The 26,193-nt window shown below is 35.7% G+C and overlaps 1 protein-coding gene across 2 annotated transcripts in view; it reads right to left on the bottom strand.

Moving 5' to 3' along the window:
- BRMS1L (BRMS1 like transcriptional repressor) overlaps positions 1–26,193 on the bottom strand; it is a 49,230-nt gene that overhangs the window by 11,085 nt on the left and 11,952 nt on the right. For both annotated transcript variants that reach the window (XM_082384180.1, XM_082384181.1), the window contains exons 2-4: positions 21,423–21,513; positions 17,508–17,635; positions 15,641–15,720 (exon numbers count right to left, since the gene is read on the bottom strand). In XM_082384180.1, the coding sequence (XP_082240306.1) occupies positions 15,641–15,720; positions 17,508–17,635; positions 21,423–21,513 (299 nt within the window). The remainder of the gene's footprint in view (positions 1–15,640; positions 15,721–17,507; positions 17,636–21,422; positions 21,514–26,193) is intronic.

Consider the following 26,193-nt stretch of genomic DNA (forward strand, 5'->3'; position numbering starts at 1 on the left):
AAAAGAGAGACAGAAAAACACAACTGCAAATTAAAATGTGCATGATGTGATATTATTTTTCACTTGGCAAAGTTGTTTCATTCTTTTCAAGTATAATAAACAATGCCAACTGATACTGAGAATATAAACCAACTCAACAATTTGGAAAGTAATTTAGAAACAAGTATTGAGGACTTTACTGATTGTATCCTTTGATCTAGTAATTACACTGAGGATTCCATCCTAAGGAAATAACCACCTCGACCAATGCTGTATGGAAAAGGATGCTCACAACAGCAATACTTGTAATGCCTAAAACTAGGAACAAAGTAAAATCCAATAATAGAGTATTGGCTACATAAATTATTGTACATCCATACTACTACCCTGCAGACACCAAAAATTCAGAATTCAAAAAGTAGGGAGAAACTGCTAGAGTAAGATTACAAATGAACCCAGATCATAAACTCTCTCTTCCCTAAGACATAATGAAATAAACAAAAATACGTACAAAATAAATCAACAAACCACACTTGTAGTTATCAAACAAAGGAAGGGGCACAATGTCATGCCATAATCTCTGAACGTGGTGACTAAACTGAGACAGAACCCCAGGACCTGCATTATGTACACTACACACATGCGTGCACTTCATAAAGAAAGAATATGAGAGAAGGGGGAATATTCTGAAAAGTCTGAGTTATACTTCCAAATCTAGAAAGAAATGAAGGAGGGTCTGGATGGGGGAAAATACATGAAAAGCCCTAGAGAGAGAAAGCCCTCTTCATGGTAGGCTCACCAGTGAGAAGAAAACTTCCACAGCTCAGCAGCTGACAAACTCTGCACACAGGCAGATTGTATTGACTCACTCTTAAATATGAATGATGGCCAAAGGTGACGAGTTATTTGTGAAAAGCATCAAAATGAAAGACATAGAGACAAACAAACAATAAAGAAGTATAAAGAAACAGACATAAGTCAAGACACAGAAAAAAATTTCAAAGCAACTACATTTAATACCCATAGAGGAAAGCGATTACACCCATAAGGAAAGAACAGGACTTAGAAAAAATATTTAAAAATGAGTAATCAGAGGGCATAAGTGCTCTTGGAAATTAAATACATAATAGAAATAAAATATTTAGTAAAAGGAGTGGATGAGAAAGTTGAATACACTCTTAAAAAGAATAAAATAAGAATGAAGGCAGGGAGGGGTAGGGACTTCCCTGGTGGCGCAGTGGTTGAGAGTCTGCCTGCCAATGCAGGGGACACAGGTTCAAGCCCTGGTCTGGGAAGATCCCACATGCCGTGGAGCAACTAAGCCCATGTGCCACAACTACTGAGCTCACGTGCCACAACTACTGAAGCCTGCGCACCTAGAGCCCGTGCTCCGCAACAAGATAAGCCACCGCAGTGAGCAGCTCGTGCACTGCAACGAAGAGTAGCCCCCACTCGCCTCAACTAGAGAAAGCCCACACACAGCAATGAAGATCCAATGCAGCCAAAAACAAATAAATTTAAAAAAAAAAATGAAGGGAGGGAGGGGTGGAGGGAGGGAGGTACAATAAAAATATATAAGATCTATATAATATGTAATAATTATATGAAATAAGAGAAAATTCAAAGATCAATCTTGGAGGTCCTGCAGCCAACCAATAAGAGTTTCAAAAAGAGAAAACAGAAAATAATGGAGAAGAACAATATAAGAAACTTCCCAGAACTAAAGATATGAGTTTCCTGATTTAAAGGTTCCTTTGAGTATCCATAACAAATGAAAAGAGACACACACCAAGGCACATCATCTTGCTGTTCCACAGCATCAAGGATAAAGAAAAATAGATATTCAGGAAGAAAACAGGTCATGAACAAAGGATCAGGAATCAAAATGATAAGAGGCTTCTCATAAGCAATACTGGAAGCTAGAAGACAATGGAAAAATGCCTTCAAAATTCTGAGGAAACATGATTACTTACCATCTAGAATTCCACACTCTGAATTGTGAGTTAAGATGTTTTTGGACATGAAAGATGTAGGGGTTTTAAAACATGTCCAATAAATGTTTGACATGCCTCCCTTCAAAAGGTAGAGTCTAATTCCTCTCCCTTTGAATGTGGGTAGGACTTAGTGACTCATCTCTAATGAACAGAATGTGGCAGAAATCTAAGTTATTAAAAATCCTGTCACTTCTGTCTTGCTCTTGCGACCCATTCACTCTGGGAGAAGCCAGTCACCAGGTCATGGGGGCCCTCAGTCAGCCTGTGGAGAGGCCCATGGGACTAAGGCTTCCAACCAACAACCAGCAACAGCTTGCCAGCCTTGGAAGTCAGTCACTTGGGAAGCAGATCCTACAGCCCCCCCTCAAGCCTTCAGACAACTGCTTCCCTGGCCGACCTCTTCACTGCAACTTCATGTGATTCCCTGAGCCTGAACCACCCAGCTAAGTTGCTCCCCAATTCCTGACAATAGAGACTGCGAAATAATAAATGTTGATTATTGTTTTAAGCGACTAAATTTTGGAGTAATTTATTACAAAGCAATAGATAACCAATACAAGAGGTCTCAAACAACTAACTTCTGTACACTTTTTCCCAAGAAGCTACTCTATGAAACTGAAAAAAGAAAACAAGATCTAGCAGGAAAGATGTAAAGGGAATTTCCAGGGTGATGGTAAAGAGATACCCCTGTAGACAGAGATGCAGCTGGCCTAGAAAGCATCTGAAGGATGTAGCAGGAAGGAACAGGTGAACAAGGTGTCCAGGGGTGGAGAAGTTGCTCCCAGGAGGCAGGACTCCAGAAGGAAATGGGTCTCATGGATTACCTGATGCATTTGATCACATGGAAAATGGCATTGGGGGTTTTCATAAATCTGCTGGAGTCTCTGGGAAGAAATGGTAAATAAGAGAAAACTAACAAACAATAAATGAAGCAATTAATCCCAAGGTTAAAAAAAAGTGTAAGTTTAAAGTGTACAGCAATACAAAAAGGGAAGTTTAACCAAAGTGTAACTCCTGGATCAGTAAACAATATTTATAGTTACAGTAAAACAAAAATTGTGACACAACAATATTAGAAGAATGAGATGAGGGGAACTATTATGGAATCCTCAGCTTCCATAATAGGAAACCAAAAGGTAATATCTGAAACTGATATTATTTAGAAATATGAGGGTAAACTCCAGAAGCAGTAGATAAAAGATTTTGATAGACAATTGCTGCTGGGATGTAAAATACGGAGATGGCAGAGGGACTGCTGTTTTTCATTACAAGCCTGTGCCTTCAGAAATATGTACACACATTACCCAGTAAAAACTGATTTTTAAAAGGTATTTAGGGAGGGGGAATTGGATGAAGACAATCAAAAGGTACAAACTTCCAGTTATAAGATAAACAAGTACTAGGGATGTGATGTACAACATGATTAATATAATAAACACTGCTGTATGTTATATATGAAAGCTGTTAAGAGAGCAAATCCTAAGAGTTCTCATCTCGAGGAAAAATATTTTTTTCTCTTTCTTTAATTTTGTATCTATATGAGATGATGAATGTCCATTAAACTTATTATGATGATCATTTCACGATGTATGTAAATTAAATCATTATGCTGTACACTTTAAACTTACACAGTGCTATATGTCAATTATATCTCAATAAAACTAGAAGAAAAATTTTTAATTTTTCAAAATAAAAAATAAAACACAAAATGACCCCCCCCAAAAAAACCAAAGTATTTAGAGCCATAAGGAAATGCTCATGAAATGCTGCTTATAAAAAAGTTATGATACAAAATAGTATACATAGAGTCATATTAGCTATGTGAAAAACAATTATACAAACACACATACTTATTAACAGCAATTACCTCTGCTTGGTAGATTATGGTTGCTTTTATTTTCTTCTTTAGACTTATTTCTCAAGTTTTCTCAATAGACAGTTATTAATGTTATAATCAGAAACAAAAAATAATTAAATGAATAGACAACCAAAAAATCAGAGCTCTGAAGAGCTCTCACCAATCTTCTCAAGAACTGGAATCCTAACCCTGAACCCTAAGGGCCTGGCTGAGACCTTGCTACCACCTGCTGTCACATCTGAAAACTCATTTGCAGCTCTGTGGGGAGGCTTAAATGAGATAACCTAAATAAAGCATCTCCATCCATCTTAGTGCCTGGCACATCGTAGTATTCTATAAATACAATTTTCTCCCTTAATTTGACACAAACCATCTGCTGCCTGATTGTCTCTGTGGTTTTGGGCACACTCTCTATGTGCATACCTGTGTGAACCTGTCTAGTCTCTGGTCCCCGCCCCTCTTTTCTATCTGCTGCTAATCAAACTTTTATTCTGACAACTGTCAGTGTGTCTTCCTTCTTCCTGCTTCCCTTGCCTCTCAGGTTATTTCTATATGAGTCAAATGTAGAACTAAGGAACAAGCAGATACAAAGCCCTGAACAACAAGTTCAGATTTAATGGTAAACTGCATGAATGACTGAATGACTAGAAAGATCAAAGGATTTCAATCCTGTTCTGCTGCTTATTAATTGTGTGACCCTCAAGCAAACTATTTAACCTCTCTGAGCCTTAGTTAACCCATTCATAAAACTCAAGATAATTCCTATGCTATAAAGTTGTTATAAGTATTAAAATGAGAGAATGAATGTAAAACACATAACACTCTAAATGTAAGTTCCCATTCACCCTTTATTTCCTATCTAAAATGCCCTTGAACTACTCGTGAGTATTTTCAGATTAATTATATAATTAAACAGAGTAATTATAATATTAATTATATATTAAACATACAAAACAGCAAGCCATAACTAAACCACAAGAAATTTAGGTAAATATTTAGCATCTCTATGGAGGAGGGAGGACTTTCAAAGCTGAAAAATGATGGAAGAGAAAGAATATCAATATAATTGTCTAAGTAACAAACATTACTTGAAGATATCTTATTGACTTTTATTTATGGCAATATAGTAGACTAGATATCCACAAAAAACATAACAAAATAAAACTCCCACCACACCTAGACAGACATTCTAGATAAAATACCACAAAACTCTTTTTTAAAGGTATAGCTAATCCCTTAAGAAAATAAGAGACTATCCCCAAGGACCAAATATAAACAAGGAGCTAGAAACCAGCATGCTAACCTGATATTAAAGCTGGGGTTTCCCAAAATATAGCAGAGGGAGGAACACTCCCAAACTCATTCTACGAGGCCACAATCACCCTGATACCAAAACCAGACAAAAACATCACAAAGAAAGAAAACTACAGGCCAATATCACTGATGAATATAGATGCAAAAATCCTCAACAAAATACTAGCAAACAGAATCCAACAGCACATTAAAAGGATCATACACCATGATCAAGTGGGGTTTATCCCAGGAATGCAAGGATTCTTCAAGATACGCAAATCAATCAATGTGATACACCATATTAACAAATTGAAGGAGAAAAACCATATGACCATCTTAATAGATGCAGAGAAAGCTTTCAACAAAATTCAACACCCATTTATGATAAAAACCCTCAGAAAGTAGGCATAGAGGGAACTTTCCGCAACATAATAAAGGCCATATATGACAAACCCACAGCCAACATCGTCCTCAATGGTGAAAAACTGAAACCATTTCCACTAAGATCAGGAACAAGACAAGGCTGCCCACTCTCATCACTATTATTCAACATAGTTTTGGAAGTTTTAGTCACAGTAATCAGAGAAGAAAAAGAAATAAAAGGAATCCAAATCAGAAAAGAAGTAAAGCTGTCACTGTTTGCAGATGACATGATACTATACATACAGAATCCTAAAGATGCTACCAGAAAACTACTAGAGCTAATCAATGAATCTGGTAAAGTAGCAGGATACAAAATTAATGCACAGAAATCTCTTCCATCCCTATACACTAATGATGAAAAATCTGAAAGTGAAATTAAGAAAACACTCCCATTTACCATTGCAACAAAAAGAATAAAATATCTAGGAATAAACCTACCTAAGGAGACAAAATACCTGTATGCAGAAAATTATAAGACACTGATGAAAGAAATTAAAGATGATACAAATAGATGGAGAGATATACCATGTTCTTGGATTAGATGAATCAACATCGTGAAAATGTCTCCACTACCCAAAGCAATCTACAGATTCAATGCAATCCCTATCAAACTAACACCGGAATTTTTCACAGAACTAGAACAAAAAAATTCACAATTTCTATGGAAACACAAAAGACCCCGAATAGCCAAAGCAATCTTGAGAACGAAAAACAGAGCTGGAGGAATCAGGCTCCCTGACTTCAGACTATACTACAAAGCTACAGTAATCAAGAATATGGTACTACCACAAAAACAGAAATATAGAACAATGGAACAGGATAGAAAGCCCAGAGATAAACCATGCACATATGGTCACCTTATCTTTGATAAAGGAGGCAAGAATATACAATGGAGAAAAGACAGCCTCTTCAATAAGTGGTGCTGGGAAAACTGGACAGGTACATGTAAAAGTATGAAATTAGAACACTCCCTAACACCATACACAAAAATAAACTCAAAATGGATTAAAGACCTAAATGTAAGGCTAGACACTATCAAAGTCTTAGAGGAAAACATAGGCAGAACACTCTATGACATAAATCACAGCAAGATCCTTTCTGACCCACGTCATAGAGAAATGGAAATAAAAACAAAAATAAACAAATGGGACCTAATGAAACTTAAAAGCTTTTGCACAGCAAAGGAAACCATAAACAAGATGAAAAGACAACCCTCAGAATGGGAGAAAATATTTGCAAATGAAGCAACTGACAAAGGATTAATCTCCAAAATTTACAAGCAGCTCATGCAGCTCAATATCAAAAAAACAAACAACCCAATCTAAAAATGGGCAGAAGACCTAAATACACATTTCTCCAAAGAAGATATACAGATTGCCAACAAACACATGAAAGAATGCTTAACATCATTAATCATTAGAGAAATGCAAATCAAAACTACAATGAGATATCATCTCACACTAGTCAGAATGGCCATCATCAAAAAATCTACAAACAATAAATTCTGGAGAGGGTGTGGAGAAAAGGGAACCCTCTTGCACTGTTGGTGGGAATGTAAATTGATACAGTCACTATGGAGAACAGTATGGAGGTTCCTTAAAAAACTAAAAATAGAACTGCCATATGACCCAGCAATCCCACTACTGGGCATATACCCTGAGAAAACCATAATTCAAAAAGAGTCATATACCAAAATGTTCATTGCAGCTCTATTTACAATAGCCAGGACATGGAAGCAACCTAAGTGTCCATCAACAGATGAATGGATAAAGAAGATGTGGCACATATATACAATGGAATATTACTCAGGCATAAAAAAAAAAAGAAATTGAGTTATTTGTAGTGAGGTGGATGGACCTAGAGTCTGTCATACAGAGTGAAGTAAGTCAGAAAAAGAAAAACAAATACCGTATGCTAACATATATATATGGAATCTAAGAAAAAAAAAAAGGTCATGAAGAACCTAGGGGTAAGATGGGAATAAAGACACAGACCTACTAGAGAATGGACTTGAGGATATGGAGAGGGGGAAGGGTAAGCTGTGAAAAAGTGAGAGAGTGGCATGGACATATATACACTACCAAACGTAAAATAGATAGCTAGCGGAAAGCAGCCGCATAGCACAGGGAGATTAGCTCGGTGCTTTGTGACCACCTAGAGGGGTGGGATAGGGAGGGTGGGAGGGAGGTAGACGCAAGAGGGAAGAGATATGGGGACATATGTATATGTATAACTGATTCACTTTGTTATAAAGCAGAAACTAACACACCATTGTAAAGCAATTATACTCCAATAAAGATGATAAAAAATAAAAAAATAAAGCTGGGGTTTCCTTGAGTGTATTTGCTGGTTATTGAACAGAGAGGCATGACTTTTAGTGGCTATTTGGTTAAAAGAGAAAGATCTTGGGGGGAACTGGGATCCCTGCATGGTCCTGAAGGGTTACTATCTTTAGTGAAAAGGGCGACTGAAGAAATTCACCTGAGGGAAATCTGTCTCAGCCTAGGCAATAAGTGGGGAAAAAAGTTTTCCCTGAAAATATGTCATCTTGGACCTGATTTCTACATCTTTGGGATTCAAATATAGACCCTGCATCTTCCAGAAAATCCAAAGCCAAAAGGCAGTCATGTGCTGCTGGCATACCAGGATGCCTGGCTGAAACAACTCAGCAGAAATAAAAGCAAATACTATTTGAAGAGCTACAGCCTCTGTCCAGGGCTCACAGAATTACTACCAATAAAACCTCCAGAATCATGAAATAAGGAAATAAGGTGTGAGGTTTGGCAGAAATAAAAAAACAGAATTAGGCTCTGAAGAATGTCAGATAATGACTTATTGAATAAAAATATGAATTAATTATTGCAATATGAAAAACCGAATAAGGCCTTACAGATGACTAATCACAGTTCCAGAAGACAGAAGGAAAGAAAATGGAAGACAGACAATACCAGAAAAGTTAACAGCTGAGAAATTTCCAGAATTAACAGAGAACAAATTCTGAGATTCGGAAAGCACAACAAATCCAAGTCAGGAGAGAAAAATAATCTCTATGGAGACACACAGTAGAGAAATTGAAGAACAGCAAAGAGAAGAGCTTTTGCAGCCAGTGAAGGGAAGGAAAAAAGTTATCTACAAATGACTGTAGCCTTCTAGCACAGACTATGGAAAGTAAGATCCTAAAAACGTTAACAGGAAATATCTGTCATCCTGGAATGTTATAACCCCCTAAACTGTCCTTCCACAATTTTTACAAATAAAACTATTTTTGAACAAATAAAAACTGAGCTTACCACTAACAGACTCTCAGTGAAGGAATGCCTAGGATGTTCTTCAAGAAGCAGAAAACAGATCTGCAAGGAAGGGTTGCAACTCGAAAACAGTGAACAAGAAACTAGTAAAATGTGGATAAACCTAAAAAGAACTAAATTTACGAGATCAAAATAACGTCTCATCTAAAGTATGAAAAACAAGAAGGAACTAAAATAGTAAACAACTATACTTTATAATTTGAGAGGGAGTAACTGGAGTTAGAGTTCTAAGGTCCTTTATAGGAGTTCTAAGGAGGAGGACAGAGTTATTAATATTTAGATTCTACTAATGTAGGTATGCATGCTAAAAATTTAAGGTAATCATTAAAATATAGAAATGGAAGGTATGGAGGTAATCATTAAAATAGAAATAGAGGGTATAACTTTATGATGTAATTTTAAAACTCAATAAATCACACATACCTCCCAAAAAAGATCAGGAAAGAATAAAAAAGGATAAAGCAGAACAAACTGAAAACACAAAATAGGCTGGAATTAAATATCAAAATAATCACCATCAATATAATTAGACTAAATTTATCAGTTAAAAGACAGAGATTGTTAAAAGAGATTTTATTTTAAATCAAGGCTTATGCTATTTACGAGTAATACACCCAAAATACAAGGCCAGAAAAAAGTGAGAAGAAAAAAAAAAAGGGTGAAAAAACCTTTTATCAGGAAAATTCCAAGCCAAATAAAACTAGGGTAGCTGTTTTAACTATCAGACAAAATAGACATTAAGGCAAAAATCACTGTTACAGAGATAGAAGGGTATAAAAAAAAAGGATAAAATGTTACATTTATTAAAAATATAAAAATTCTAAAATATGTGAGTCTGCTAATACAGGCTCTCTCTCTCTCTATATATATATATATATAAAGCAAAAACTGATAGAATGAAAGAGATATGGAAAATTAAAAATCCCATTTACAAGAGTATCAAAAATAATAGAATACTTAGGAATAAACTAAAGTGAAAGACCTGTATACTGACAACGTAAAATGTTGATGAAAGAAATTAAAGAAAACACAAATAAGTGGAAAGCCCATGTTTATGGATTGAAAAACTTAATATTGTTATTAAGACTTAATATTGTTATTAAGATATAATATTGTTATTAAGACTTAATATTGTTAAAATGTCCATACTACCCAAAGCAATTTACAAATTCAATGTAACCTCTATCAAAATTCCAATGACTTTTTTTTTTACAGAAATAGAAAAAACAATCTTAAAATTCATATGGAAACACAAAGGACCCCAAAGACCCAAAACAATCTTGAGAGAGAAGAACAAAGCTGGAGGCCTCACATTTCCTAATTTTAAAATATATTACAAAGCTATTGTAATTTAAAAAATACGGTACTGGCATAAACATTTAGACAAATGGAACAGAATAAAGAGCCGTGAAATAAATCCATGCATACATGGTCAACTGAACTTCAATAACGGTACCAAGACTACATAATGGGGAAAGGATAGATCTTCAACAAATGGTGTTGGGAAAACTGGAAAACCACATGCAAAAGAATAAAACTTGACCCTTATCTTACATCCTACACAAAAATCAACTCAAAATGGATTAAAGATTTAAATGTAGGACCTGAAACTGTAAAACCACTAGAAGAAAATAAGGAGGATAAGCTTTACAACATTGGTCTTGGCAATGATTTATTGGATATGACACCAAAAGCACAAACAAGACAACAAAAACAAAAAGATAAGTGGGACTATATCAAAAAAAAAAAAAAAAAAGCTTCTGCACAGCAAAGAAACAACTAGAGTGAAAAAGCAACCTAACAGAATGGAGAAAATATTTGCAAATCATGTATCTAATAGCGGGTTAATATCCAAAATATGTAAGGAACTCGATTTAAAGAATGGGCAAAGGATTTGCATAGACATTTCTGCAAAAAAAACATACAAGTGGCTGATAGGTACGTGAAAAGATGCTCAACATTACTAATCATAAGAAAATGCAAATCAAAATGACAATGAGATATCACTGAATACCTGTTAGGATGCCTATATTCAAAAAACAAAAGACAATAAGTGTTCGTGAGGATATGGAAAAATTGGAACCCTTGTGCACAGTTCGTGGGAATGTAAAATGGTGTGGTCACTGTGAAAAACAGTATGGAGGTTCCCCAAAAACACTAAAAACAGAACTACCATATGGTCCAGCAATCCTACTTCTGAGTATATACCTAAAAGAACTGAAATCAGGGTCTTGAAAAGATATTTGCACTCCTGTGTTCATTGCAGCATTATTCACAATAACCAAAATGTGAAAAACAACCTAAATGTACACTGAAGGATGAATGGATAAAGAAAATGTGATATATACACACAATGAAGTATTATTCATTCTTTAAAAAAAAGAAGGAAACCCTGCCATATGCTACAACATGGATGAACCTTGAGGACATTATGCTAAGTGAAATAAGCCAGTCACTTAAGGACAAAGATTGCATGATACCAATTATATGAGATATATAAACTAGTCAAACACATAGAAGCAGAGAGTAGAATGGTGGTTGCCAGGGGCTATGGGGAAGGGGAAACAGGGAGTTGCTGTTCAACGGGTATAAAGTTTCAGTTATCTGTGATGGTTAAGTTCTAGAGATCTGCTGTACAACAATGTGCCTAGAGCTAACAATACTATATTACACATTAAAATTTGTTAAGAAGGTAGATCTCACGTTAAGTGTTCTTACCCCAATTTAAAAAAGAGAGAAAGAGAGAGAGAGGGTTGGGGGTTGGGAAGGAAGAAAGGGGGGAAGGAAGAAGGGAAGAAGGAAGGAAAGAAGGAAGGGAGGACAGAAGACAGAGGAAAAAAGGAAAAAAATAAAACAAAACAAAGAAAAAGATGAAAGAAATTCCATGGGAGATAAGTTTCAACTGGGTGCTCTGGAATCATGAGCATTCAGTGTCTCTGGGACTGTACAATCCTTTTTGACCAAAGGAACCTGAAACAGTGGACATGCATTGTGAGGCATCTCATCATTAGCACCTTTGGCCTCCAGATTTCAAATTATGAATGACTTTACTATATTGAAAAGAATAGTATGTGAATTTTCTTAGGAAATGAAAGAAAACTAATATCAAAAAGAAAATAAAAGAAATAAATACAAGGAGGTATTAACAAATCCACCATCACAGAGAGAAATTCTGCTCACCTCCCTCAGTAACTGAAAGACGAAGCAGACAAAAAAAAAAAGAGTGAGGAAACAATGCACATACTTATATAAATAAATAAATGAATAAATTGAAAGTGTTATGAGGAATGAGATATTTGCAGTTTCAAAGTACTTCTCCACTAAATACTTACTAATCACAATGAGAAAAAGTAAGTATACTTAGAAAAACCTAGAAGACATCACTTAAACCAAGTGATCAGAGTGTACATAACCTATCATGGTACATATCAAAATTGTGCACTGCCTGTTAGAATTCAATGAGAAGAACACAGCATCATTGCTGTGATACTCCTACCAAAGATACAAAACCTGGTTCTAATCATGAAGAAACAGCAGACCAACTCAAAATTGAGGAACATTCTATAATATAACTGGCCTGAAATTTTCAAAAATGTAAAGATCATTAAAAAAACCAAGGGAAGACTGAGGTATTGTTCCACATTGAAGGAGACTGAAAAGACAGGACAATTAAATGCAATGACAAAGATAACATGTGATTCTGAACTGGATCTCTTTGCTATAAAGACTGCTATAGGGAAAACTGCTAAAACTTAAATGGAGTCTGAAGATTAGATGGTAGTAACAATATCAATGTACATTTCCTGATTTTGATGATTTTAGTGTGGTTATGTAAGAGAACATCCCTCATTTCTTTGAAATATTCATTACAGTATTCAGGGGTTATGGAGCATCATGTTGCCAACTCATTCTCACGTTCACCAAAAAAGTTCTTTTGTACCTTCTTGCAACCCTACTATGAGATTGTTCTCAAAAATGCAGCATAAAGACAAGATGTACTAAGCACTAATGGAACGGAAGATTGTAATGTTAAATATATACTTCTATAGAAGAGAAAAATATGGAATATTCCTAACTTATTTTATGAATCTTGGAATCAAAGACAGTATAAGAATTAAAAATTAAATCTCACTTATTAACATAGAAATGAAGCTTCTAAACAAAATATCATCAAAATGAATCTGGTAATGCACAAGAAAAATAATCATTCCAGGAATCAAAGGACAGTTTAACATTAGAAAACACATTAATAATTTAAGTGCAAAAAATATGACTAATTCAACAGACGCAAAGTATTTAATAAAGTCTAACAATATTTATGGAAAATTCTTAGAAAAAAAGAAATAAGTTCCCTTAACTTGATAAAAAGAGTATTTATTAAAACCAAACAGCAAGGGGCTTCCCTGGTGGCGCAGTGGTTGAGAATCTGCCTGCCAATGCAGGGGACACGGGTTCGAGCCCTGGTCTGGGAAGATCCCACATGCCGCGGAGCAACTAGGCCCGTGAGCCACAATTACTGAGCCTGCGCGTCTGGAGCCTGTGCTCCGCAACAAGAGAGGCCACGATAGTGAGAGGCCCGCGCACCACGATGAAGAGTGGCCCCCGCTTGCCGCAACTAGAGAAAGCCCTCACACAGAAACGAAGACCCAACACAGCCATAAATAAATAAATAAATAAATAAATAAATATATAAAACTTAAAAAAAAAAAAAAAACCAAACAGCAAGTATCATACTAATTGGGAAACCATTAGAAGCATTCCCTTAAAATCAAGAACACAATAATGACCGGCTTTCACTGCTTCTATTCCAACATGTACTAGAGGTTCTATCAGTGCCATTAAGACAAGTAAAACAAATAAGAAAAGATCAGAGGACTTCCCTGGTGGCGCAGTGGTTAAGAATCTGCCTGCCATTGCAGGGGACATGGGTTTGATCCCTGGTCCGGGAAGATCCCAGACCCAGAGCAACTAAGCCCGTGTGCCACAACTACTGACCCTGCGCTCTAGAGCTCGAGAGCCACAACTACTGCGCCCACCGTGCTGCAACTACTGAAGCCTGCGTGCCTATAGCCCGTGCTCCACAACAAGAGAGGCCACCACAATGAGAAGCCCGCACACCACAACAAAGAGTAGCCCCCGCTTGCCGCAACTAGCGAAAGCCCGCGCGCAACAACGAAGACCCAACACAGCCAAAAATAAATAAAATTAAAAAAAAAAAAAGAGAGATCAGAAAGGAAGAAAAAAGAAAAAAGTTGCCATTATTCACAAATGACATTATTATCTACATGGACAATCTAAGAATCTGTAATTAAATTATTAAAATTAAGAGAGGTAGATAAGATTGGATATAATATCAATATACAAAATTACTTTTCTATGCAGCAGCAGAAAATAAAAAAGCAATTTTTTAAAAGTTTTTACTAAAAAACAAAAAAAATTAACAATAACAACTGTAAGAAGGAAAAGAGCAAGATAAAATTATTAGGGTATTGAGTGACTAAGACTTACTAGACTGAAAGTTGTAAAAAATGATACTGTGATACTGGTGCAGAAAGAGCCAAACAGACCAATGGAACAAAGGAAAAAAAGCTAAAAACAAGCCAGCACATATGTGGATATTTTCTATAAAAAAGAGATGGGATTGCTGATTAGTGGAAAATAATGAAGAATATAATAGAGTTGAGAATTACCTATCCATATGCAAAAAAGTAAAATTAGAGCCATACTTTAACCACACATAAAAATTAATTAAAGGCAGTTTAGCAATCTAACTGTTAAAAAGCAAAATTTCAACTTTTAAAAGAAAATACATCATTTTACCTCAAAGTGGGGAAGACACAAAAAGCATCTATCATAAAGGAAAGATGATAAATTCAACTACATTAAAATGTAAAATTTTGTTCATAAGGTCATCAGAAAAAGTGAAAAGATATTCCATTGTCTGGGTAAAAATATTTGCAAAGCATATAACCAGCAATCCATTTGTATCCAGAATATATAAAGAACCTCTACAGTCAATGAGGAAAAGACTAAAAGCCCAAAGTAAAGGCAAAAGATATGAACAGGCACTTCTTAGGAAAGAAAATCCAAGCAGCCAGTAAACACCAAAAGATGTTTCACCTCAATTATAACCAAGAAAATGAAACAAGCTCCATCATTTTTATACCTATATACTCTTAGTATTTTAATGATTTATAAAGATATGGTACATTAAAGTAAGATAAGAATCATCATAGAACGCGTCCTCTTATTTTCACTAGTATACTTATGATCTTATCTAGGTTTTATGAAAAGTTATCTGCAAAATCAGCACTATGTTTTCAAACGTTATTCAAAATAAATGGAACATACAGAATTTATTTTTTCCCCATAGAGAATTTTGCCCTAAGATGTGGAAACAGATCTAGAAATTGAGAAATTAATATAGCCCAACTTTCTAACTGTACTACTGGATATACATCTTTTGAGCCTTGAATATTATACTAATTATACTATTTTCAGTGATGCCAGATGACATAATCATTACAAAGTCTTTTTAAGGTAACAGTTGAAAAACTTCTAAAATTATATCACTTAGCTCTTTCCTATGGTCCTTTCTTTGTGTCCTATTTCCAATACAGCTTCCAGTGCAACTGTATTTAAAAAAAAAAAAAAAACATACAAGTGCTGAGCTAAAGTACTATTTAATTTTGTTTCATTTAGTTTATTTACTATTTTAACTGCTGTACTCATAAGAAGAGTTGAAGAGTTGAAATCAGCTTAAAAGTTAAGCAAAATAACAGTACCTCACAATGCTGGCGAGAAGCTTGAATTTCACATTCATATTTGTTCTTTACAGATTCTAAGCAGAGCTCTCTATAGATTCCTGCAACCAAACACAATTACTCTGATTATGTTAGCAATAAGGAGTTTCAATATCACTTCCCTACACGAATTCTGTCCTAACTATTTTATAAGATGAATCAAGAAGAAATTGGCAAGTGAGTCTAACTTTACCTTTAAAAACTAAAAATAAAAGGCTCAGTTAAAATATATATCAAAGAAGACTAGAAAACTAAGAGTTTAAGTGCTAGAAAAAAACTACACTGCAATTTTTAGTTCTTACCCATTTTTCTAAGGAATACTCCTAAATGTTTGATAGAGAATGATTAAAATGAAAATAAAACTCTTCACCTATGAAAAACAATCTCTTGGGATTCATAAGGGAAACAGAGTCAATAAGCTCTGGTTTCTTAATCATATATACTCAAAGTAACAACTGGATACCATAACCATCAAAACCACTAGTTTTTAACTATTATTTATTTTCAGAGTCCAAAGTTTCCAAGAGGATTAAATGTAGAAACTAATATAACAAAATTTATAAACTGATATGAGGTTTGCGTGCTCCTAACAGGGCTTTACCTAGAGAATGGATGCTCAAGTGAGTTTAACTTAGAGGTACCAAGACAACAGCATAAAATAGGCACCATGGTCATGCAAACATGCCATCACAAAAATGGCAAACAAAGAGGTCTAGATGTATATGCTTAACTCTATGCCATAGTTGCCCCTAGAAATGTAATTCTGTTTCTTGTATAGAAAAGGCAAGGGACAGATATCTGGAACTATGCCATCAGCAACACATTCACACACACTACTTTTTGTACAATCAAAAAGTAAAGGAGGCTGCCTAGTAGAAAAGTGAATAATTGACTGAAGTAATATTTCCTAAACATCCACTAAGTCTCACTTAGTGCTTTTAGAATGTCCAGGAAAATTAAGGACATGTTTACTTTTAAGGGTGTGCTAAGCCAATATGCAAAGACAGCAGATTAAGCATCACGTCATCTACATACTTAATATTAAGCACTCAAGAATAAAATTTGGTTTAAGGTGGATTTAGTCCAAAAAGAACCTATTATCAACAACGCCTTAGGTATTACATAACAGGTACATGAGGATCAATTAGTGTCCCTCAAAAAGAAAACAATCAGCATCTCCAGTAATTAAATTTCAGTTTTTAGTTTGACTATGAAAAATCATTAAGTGACCTTCAAATAGATATACCCCTTGTTATGCGTGGTAGGACACAATTCTGAGGCCAGATCCCAGTTACAAACAGAAGACTGAAATTTAACCACACAAATATAGTACATCTTCATTTACTCATAGCCACAAATGAGTCACCAAACTTATCAAAATAACAAACTCATGACTAAATTGTAGGTTTGAAGGCTAATTCCCTGTTCTTTAACATCCTGATCAAACATTTAAAAAATGTTTTTACAAATAAAAAATCCTTATCACTCTTACAGATGAAAAATACTAAGAGGACTTAAATTGAACCTTAATAGGAAATTAAACTGCGATAGTAACAGTATCTCTTAATGAAAGTATCATGGTTTCTAATTGTTTCACATGTGGAAGTACCCTCTCAACAACACTGTGAGCAATTTGAGGGCTTTTTTTCTTTTTTCAAGCCCCTACAGTAGCAGAGAAAAGCATGAGGCATTTAATAAATAACTGTGGGCTGACTGACAGTGAAATACTCTGGTCAATGTAAATACAGTTGTACTTCCATTAACAACAACCGCTCACTTGATAAACACCTTTTAAGTCTATTGAAGAGTTCATATTCTACTATATGGAAAAGATGTTTCACTTTCCTACCTGCTACCTTTGTACGAATTTGCATATTTTCTTGTAAAGTTGCCAGTGGTTCCAAATATTCTGGTGCTTTTCCAGCTATGACTTCTTGTAGTTTTGCATCCACCTGACTTAATCGTTCTTTATAAAGTCTTAACAAAGCAAAAATTAAGATATTAATTTTAAAAGCCCAACAAAGGCTAACAATTTACCACTTCTATACATTCTCTTCTTAATATCATTCATATTCTAATAGCCTACCAAATGTATTTTTGCCTTGATCTCAAGTGAAGAGAAGAACGCAGTTACATTACTTGACTTTATGCACATAATCACAAAGAAATGTCTTTCTATTTTTTAGATATATCACTCTTTAATGGTTAACTTACAATACAAAAAATACAACTGAAATAACCACTTTTGGTCACTCTAGATGTTTTTGTTTTAACTGCAGAATAAATCAATTCTAAGAGACACTGAGTTTAAAAAAAAATCATTTTGAATAATTTAGATACAGGCATTACTAGCTGTCAAAAATAAATAATTCCCTGTCTCCTCTCCAAGTTTCCTGAAAAGCAGTCAGTATTACAATATTCAGCCTACTTGATTTTTAAAAGAACAAAGAGGAAGTAGAGTGATGAAGGTAAAACCAATGGCTAGAGAACTTGTGATCTGGCATACTCAGTTCTTCTAGACTGCAAATGAAGAAGCTATAACAATATGAGTTGCTCAACAGATGGGGAAGTGAAAAGTGGGGCAAGGAATCCCTGTTGCTCTATTTATGAGTCCACATACAAATACTCCTAATTTACCAGCTGTCATCCCAATACCTTTAGCTTGATTATCAAAGACAGTATGTGAGACAACTCAATGTTTATTTTTAGCAATAATCCTGCAGGACAGAACTAACTCTTTTTTAACAGGAAAATGTTTAAATTGTCGTTCTTTATGAAAGGCACTTCTAACCCTGGTTTTGTGGCATTTCAAGGATATCCTAAAATTTCAAAGCAGACAAACAATTTAAGATTATTTTGTAACATTTTTTTGGCCATTTATTACTCATCATAGGTGAAGAATATGTCATATACATCACAAGAATGGCATCTAGTAACTTCCAAAAGAAACCACTGCTTATGCTTGTAGGTGTTAGTATAAATAGCAGTTGGCTATTGAAAACATGATGCTACCTGGCTTTCATATAAAATTCCACTCTTTCCTCTTGAAAATATAAACTAACACAATTAAGGCAACTAATATTAATTGTCTATTATTGGTCATTATAATTAGCATAGAGATTTATACAATGATTCTAAAGGAATAAAGCAAATTTGAGTGTTAATACAATAACTATTCTTTTTTTTAAACAAAAAGGGAAAAATTATCTGAATTAACTGTCAAAATAATACATTATCACATCTGGGTTAAATTTTTCTAAAATTCAACATACAATGTGTAAAGTCAGAAAAGTACAACATGATACTTATAGTTTTTGAACTTATAAATACAACTTTAGGCAAAATGCTAAAAATCTGATAAAAGAGATGACTGTCCCTGAAAAACATCAAACTCATACAAAATATTGATAAGGTATCCTGAATAGGTGAACATCTTGAATGAAGAGGATATGTGAATTAACAATATTCCATTAGCTCACTTTTAAAAGAATAGATTCCTCAAAATCAGTATAATTTCTACAGCCTTGGAATCCAGGTATAAACTCATCAAAGGCAAGGATCATGAGTCCCTCAGCAGCAACCACAACACTATTCACAGAATAGAAGCTCAATTAATGTTTGTTGGATGTTGAACACTGAAATGAATGGAAACTTGGATGGCACAAGTTCCTCTATCTTTTTAAGGAAGTGGAAGAACTCACCTTCCACCACTTTACAAACTGCAAATTGTGGATTTCCTACCTTAGGAAAGGACTGCTACTGTGCCCTGTAGTAGCAGAACAGGCAAAGCAGGATATTTATTACTATTACTATTATTTTTATTATATTACCCACCTCTTCCAAAGAGGATTTGAGACAGCTTACAGAGATACACAGTATGACAAGATAAAAATAAAAAACAAGCAATGGGGCAACACAAAAAAATAATTATAAACCTGGTGCCAAGATTTTTCTTTTCTAAAACATATTTCTAGATTCCAATTCCTTGAGAAAGAATCCTATTAAATAGTGGTAATGGGTCTACTTTTAACACTTTCAGAAATGAATAAAGCTGGTAGGGGGAACTGGCTGGTGGTCATAGTGAGCCATGAGAAAGTAAAAATCAAGACAATTGCCTGCCCCAAGGTGAACAAGATTAGACAAAATTACTCACTAGACGCAAAGTTCTCCTACGTAATATATTATACTAGAGCTTTACAACAATTTTCATTTCTTGGATAACCATAAAAGGCACTTTAAAAGCTCAATAGGTATATCTTAAATAATTGTTTAAGAATTATTCATTCACGGATTACTTGTGCTAAAATACAAAAATACAAATTTGCTTCCTCTTTTCCAGAATGATCCCAAATGAACTGAATGAACTCTCCATGTTGCCCAAATAATGGATTCTTGGGGATCCAAACTATTTTAATTTCAAATTAATAATATAAATCTTTAGAATAAGAAAATATCATGTTTTTTAAAGCCAAAATTTTAAACCTTGGATTATTTTGGATTGCTTATATTAATTTGTTGCACTAGCATGGAACGTTATCTATATATTCATCTCTAATACCAATGAAAGTTAAGACCAGAAATGGCATAAATCCAGCAGGATTCATATGGTAACCAAATCTGTCTTATTTAAGTCTGGCAATTCCAGATATTAAATGGGCTTTCATCTCTTCTTTGGGCCTCTCTAGGGAAGAAGTAGGAGAAAAGGAATAAGCAGCAAAATCACGAAGGATTCATAAACTGAAGAGCCAGCTTCTGAATAAGTTAAGGTGTCTATAGTCTCAGAAGTTTCTCACTTCCATTTACAATTCCTAAAATGTAGCATGTCCCATAACCTTGCCAGCAAGTTCCAAACTGAAAGCTCACCTTTAAGATTTTTTTTAATCCGCATCTGCATCTATTCTGTTCTCTCAAATCACTGGGGCCCATTCTTGCGTTACCAACTTTACATAAGAGTTCTGGCATTATAAGGAGGGGGAAAAAAATAGTATCTAATAAACACACACTACATGCCAGGCAAATGGCTGAGAATTTTACATACTGCTCATTCAATCTTTACAGTAGATAATAAAGAATCTCTTATTATACCTTTGAAATCTGTCAAGAAAGCCTGGATTCAGAGCCTATGCTCTTTCTATTCCACTACAGTTCCTCCAAAGTAATGTGCCTTAGTGGAAGGGACACCATAGCACTTTCTGCACTAGGAGGCAGAAAGCCTGGCTTAATTTATCACTTTCTGAAGAACTATGAACAAATCACTTAACCTCTCTGAGCATCAATCTTCTCACGTGTAAATTAGAGATAAGACTATCTCCCAACCTTACAGAGAAGCAAACTAAATAATGCATGTGAAAACACATAATGTATATATTACCCAATGTTAAGATATAAACAAAAATCACTATGCCATCTTTGGGAAATATCTCTCTTATTCTCACAATTTTAAAATGCTATCTTTATCCAATTATTTAACAAAGGAATGAATGAAGCAGATTAGAATCAAGGGTGCAACAACCCAGGAAAACATTTTCATTACCAACCCCACATAAAAATCTTATTATATCCCCCCAAAAAACAGCCTCAAAACCCTTGATTAGTTAATGAGGTCTTCAGCAGGCAAACAACAGTCGAAGCCTTTTTCAGATCAGTCGGTCCCATAAAATACGAAAAGGAAAATAGTCTAGAGTGAATATAATTTCTCTCATGCTAGTGTACACGTGACAAGGTTGAGATTCGGTGACAATGACCTTCTGAAGTCACTACTTACTGATCCTTGAGATCGGTAAACTGTTTTTCAAGATTGGACATTTCATCTAAACATTCCATTCTTCTTCTTTCACAGTCTTCATCATCCATTTCTGTTAGTAAAAGGCAAATATCAAAGATAAAATTAATTTTATGTTCCAAATATATCTGAATGTTAACTCAAATGGTAAAAAAAAAAAAGAAAAAACTGAAATATGAAGTTAGATATGCAAGGCCTATATTCAGCCTTAAAATACATATTTACCAAAAATAATTTCCACTTTAGATTTTAACCTAAAATACAGATGAATTAAAACTATAACAGTCTCTAGACCTTCTTATTTTTATTCATTTTTAAATCATTTTAAAGGGCTGACATTAAACTGTGACTATGAAGTAATTAACCCACTTTTGGTCTGTTTTCCACCAAATCACGAAAACTTAAGCACCAAGATGTTTATGTCCTTTAAAGGTTAATATTGCTCAAAAACACTTACGGAATTCTTCTTTCAGCACTGTTCACATAGATGATTTGCCAGTCAAATAAAAAAGAAGACTAATCTCATTATGTTTACCACAGAATATCTTGGTCTCCTACTCTTATATTCCCATTGATCCCTCTCCCCAAATTACTGTCAGTCAGTGAGAAAGAGGAAAATGAGAAAAACAAGCAAACTTTTCAAGGAAAGCAACTGTTAGTTACCAGCTCTGTCCTATATTTCATATCTTCTATTTTTACATCACATACAGTTGACAACATCAGAATAATTGAAGCTCAAAATGATGTGCATATTGATCATCATCAAATAAAGGTCAAACTATGAGAAAGAGTTAAATTATATTCAGTTATCTTTGAATAGTGAGGAAGCATACAATTTTTTTTTAACTTTTCTGAAACAGATTAAAATTATTTCTGGCTCCTAATAGCTTATTCCTTGCCTATTTAAAACGTGGTCCCTCAAGATGACTCACTCCCCAATATCTCTGGATAGTTTTTCTGTAGCCTTAGGACTGGCCCAGTACCAAGGCTGGAGAAGAATAAAACTGTGGAAGTTTAACATGCAAGACATATGGTAGAAAAGAAATGCTTTCACAACATGCAAAACTGCAAAATTGATTTAAATAATTTCTTTGCACTTAAAAAATTTGACTTGTAGTTCAAATTATTATTACATTTTTCACAAATTAAGTTGTTCATTACTTTCTGGGATAGAATAAAAAACAGTGAAAAATCACAAGGGTCAACATAAAAATTAGAGAGGCAGAATTTTAGTAAATAGATGTCATTTTGTGAGATCCTATCTCCCATAAAAATTAAAATTAAAAAAAAAAAAAAACAAAGAACACTTGAAGATAAAATGTTTTACAGATCTAGGAAATGTATTCACATATAGTATAGACGTTCTTTCTCTGTATTCCTCACTTTTGAAATCTCACCTATTTTCATGACTAGGCAGATGACTTCCAAATTATGCTTCCCATACCAGGCAGGTCCCAACGCCACATTTCTACCTGTCAGTTGGGCACTCTGACTTAAATATACCATCAGGACCTCAAAAACAACATGTCTGTAATACTCTATCTTCCACCTTCATCTCAAATCTTTTCCTTTTCTATTTCTGTTCATGCTACCACCATTCTCCTTGTATCTGGGTTTTTCTTCTTACCTTGACTCTTAAAATTGTAGTCATCAATCCCACTTTCTGCTTTTTTTGAAATCTTTCACATCTATATTTTTTCCTTTTCTAGCTCAAATCCTTCTCCCAACCAAACTGGTTTTCTCACTTTTTTGAATAAGCCTTAAGCTCTGGCCTTTGCACTTTTTCTTATATTCCTCCTTCTATAGCAGGGGTCCCCAACCCCCGGGCCATAGACTGGTACCACATTAGGAACCGGTCCCCACAGCAGGAGGTGAGCGGTGAGCAAGCAAAACTTCATCTGTATTTACAACCCCTCCCCATCACTCGCATTACCGCCTGAGCTCCACCTCCTGTCAGATCAGCAGCAGCATTAGATTCTCATAGGACCACAAACCCTACTGTGAACTGCACATGCAAGGGATCTAGGTTGTGTGCTCCTTATGAGAATCTAATGCCTGATGATCTGAGGTGGAGCTGAGGTGGTGATGCCAGCACTGGGGAGCAGCTGCAAATACGGATTATCATTAGCAGATAAGTTTGCACAGAGACCATAATAAATCAATTGCTTGCAGACTCATATCAAAACCCTGTCAGTAGGACTTCCCTGGTGGCACAGTGGTTAAGAACCCACCTGTCAATGCAGGGGACATGGATTCTATCCCTGGTCCAGGAAGATCCCACATGCTGCAGAGCAACTAAGCCCATGCGCCACAACTACTGAGCCTGCACGCCACAACTACTGAAGCCCGCATGCTCTAGGGCCCACATGCCACAACTACTGAGCCTGAGTGCTGCAACTACTGAAGCCCGCACGCCTGGAGCCCGTGCTCAGCAACAAGAGAGAAGCCACCACAATAAGAAGCCCGTGCACTGCAATGAAGAATAGCCCCCACTTGCCACAACTAGAGAAAGCCTGCGTGCAGCAACGAAGACCCAACACAGCCAAAAAATAAGTAAAATTTTAAAAATTTTTTAAAAAAACCCTATCAGTGAGTGGCAAGTGACAATTAAGCTGCATCTGATGGCAGGCTTTATAGTGGCAAGTGAGTTGATGTACTTCAATTGTACAGCTGCATCTTGTGGCAGGCTTTAAGTCAGAATCCAACACTTATTTTAGTCCGCGCATGGCCCACCCATTATTTTATTTACCACTTCCGTCCGTGCCTCTTTCCCGCACTGTGCACTTGTCTCAGTCACAGTTTTGGTATGCCCACAAGCTAACCTTAGCCAAAGTGAGTAAAAACAAATATCGCTGGAGAGCTTCTTTGAAAAGGGGGAAAGACCCAATGATGAGACAGCAGAAGACTCTAAGACTACCAACAAAAAGAAAGCTGGGTTTAAAAAAAATACCAAGAGTTCTACTTAAATTACAGGTTCGTTGCAACAGATGATTTACATTTTCCAAGCCCACTTTGTATAATATGTGGCGACCGGCTATCCAACGAAGCCATAAAACCTTCAAAACTGCTTCGCCACATGGACACCAACCACCCTGCATTAAAAGACAAGCCTTTGGAGTTTTTCAAAAGAAAAAAACGTAAACACAAAGAACAGAAGCAATTACTGAAGGCCACCACTTCATCAAATGTGCCTGCACTGAGAGCATCATTCTTAGTGGCTAAACGCATTGCTAAAGCTAAGAAGCCTTTTACTATTGGTGAAGAGTTGACCTTGCCTGCTGCTAAGGACGTTTGTCGTGAACTTTTAGGAGAGGATGCAGTTCAAAAGGTGGCATGTGTTCCTCTTCCGGCTAGCACCGTAACTAGATGAATTGATGAAATAGCACAGGATATCAGGCACAATTGTTAGAGAGGATTAATGAGTCACCGTGGTACACAATCCAGGTTGATGAATCTACCAATATTGACAACAGGGCAACAATGCTTGTTTTTGTGCGATATATTTTTCAGGAGGATGTGCATGAGGGTATGTTATGTGCACTTTTGTTGCCAACCAACACCACAGCTGCAGCACTATTCAAGTCTTTGAATGATTACATAACAGGAAAACTGAATTGGTCATTTTGTGCCAGTATACGCATGGACGGAGCGGCTGCCATGACTGGACGGCTTTCTGGTTTCACTACTCGGGTCAAAGAGGTTGCTTTTGAATGTGAGTCTACGCACTGTGTCATCCATAGAGAAATGCTGGCTAGCCAAAAAATGTCACCTGAACTAAACAACATTTTTCAGGATATGATTAAAATTATCAACCACATTAAAGTACATGTCCTTAACTCATGTCTGTTCACTCAGCTCTGCGAGGAGATGGACACACGTCTTCTCTTATACACAGAAGTGAGATGGGTTTCTAAAGGTAGATCACTGGCCAGAGTTTTTGAGTTACGAGAGCCGCTCCAGAGATTTCTTTTAGAAAAACATTCACCAATGGCAGCACATTTCAGTGACACAGAATGAGTCGCAAAACTTACTTACTTGTGTGACATATTCAACCTGCTCAACAAACTCAATCTGTCACTTTAGGGGAGAACGACAACTGTGTTCAAGTCGGCAGATAAAGTGGCTGCATTCAGAGCCAAACTGGAATTATGGGGGCGACGAGTGAACAATGGGATTTCTGACATGTTTCAAACATTAGCAGAGATTTTGAAAGAGACTGAACCAGGGCCTTCTTTCTCCCAGCTGGTGCATGATCACCTATCTCAGCTTTCTAAAGAGTTGAGCATTACTTCCCAACCACAAAAGACCCCCAAACTGGGAAGAAATGGATCTGCGACCCATTTGTGAATAAGCCAGGTGAAATCGACTTTGTCCATGCTAGAAGAGGATCAACTGCTTGAGATCGCAAATGACGGTGGCCTTAAAAGTATGTTTGAGACAACTTCAAATCTCCATACGGTCTGGATTAAAGTCAAGGCGGAATATCCTGAAATTGCCACAAAAGCACTGAAAAGCCTGTTTCCATTTCCAACATCCTATCTTCATGAAGCAGGGTTTTCTGCAGTGACAGAAGCCAAAACGAGATCACGGGGTAGACTGGACATAAGCAACACACTTCTGGTGTCACTGTCTCCCATCACCCCCAGATGGGACCATCTAGTTGCAGGAAAACAAGCTCAGGGCTCCCAGTGACTCTGCATTATGGTGAGTTGCATAATTATTTCATTATATATTACAATGTAATAATAATAGA

This window comes from Balaenoptera borealis (assembly GCF_965194805.1).
Source record: "Balaenoptera borealis genome assembly, chromosome: 3".
NCBI lineage: Eukaryota > Metazoa > Chordata > Mammalia > Artiodactyla > Balaenopteridae > Balaenoptera > Balaenoptera borealis.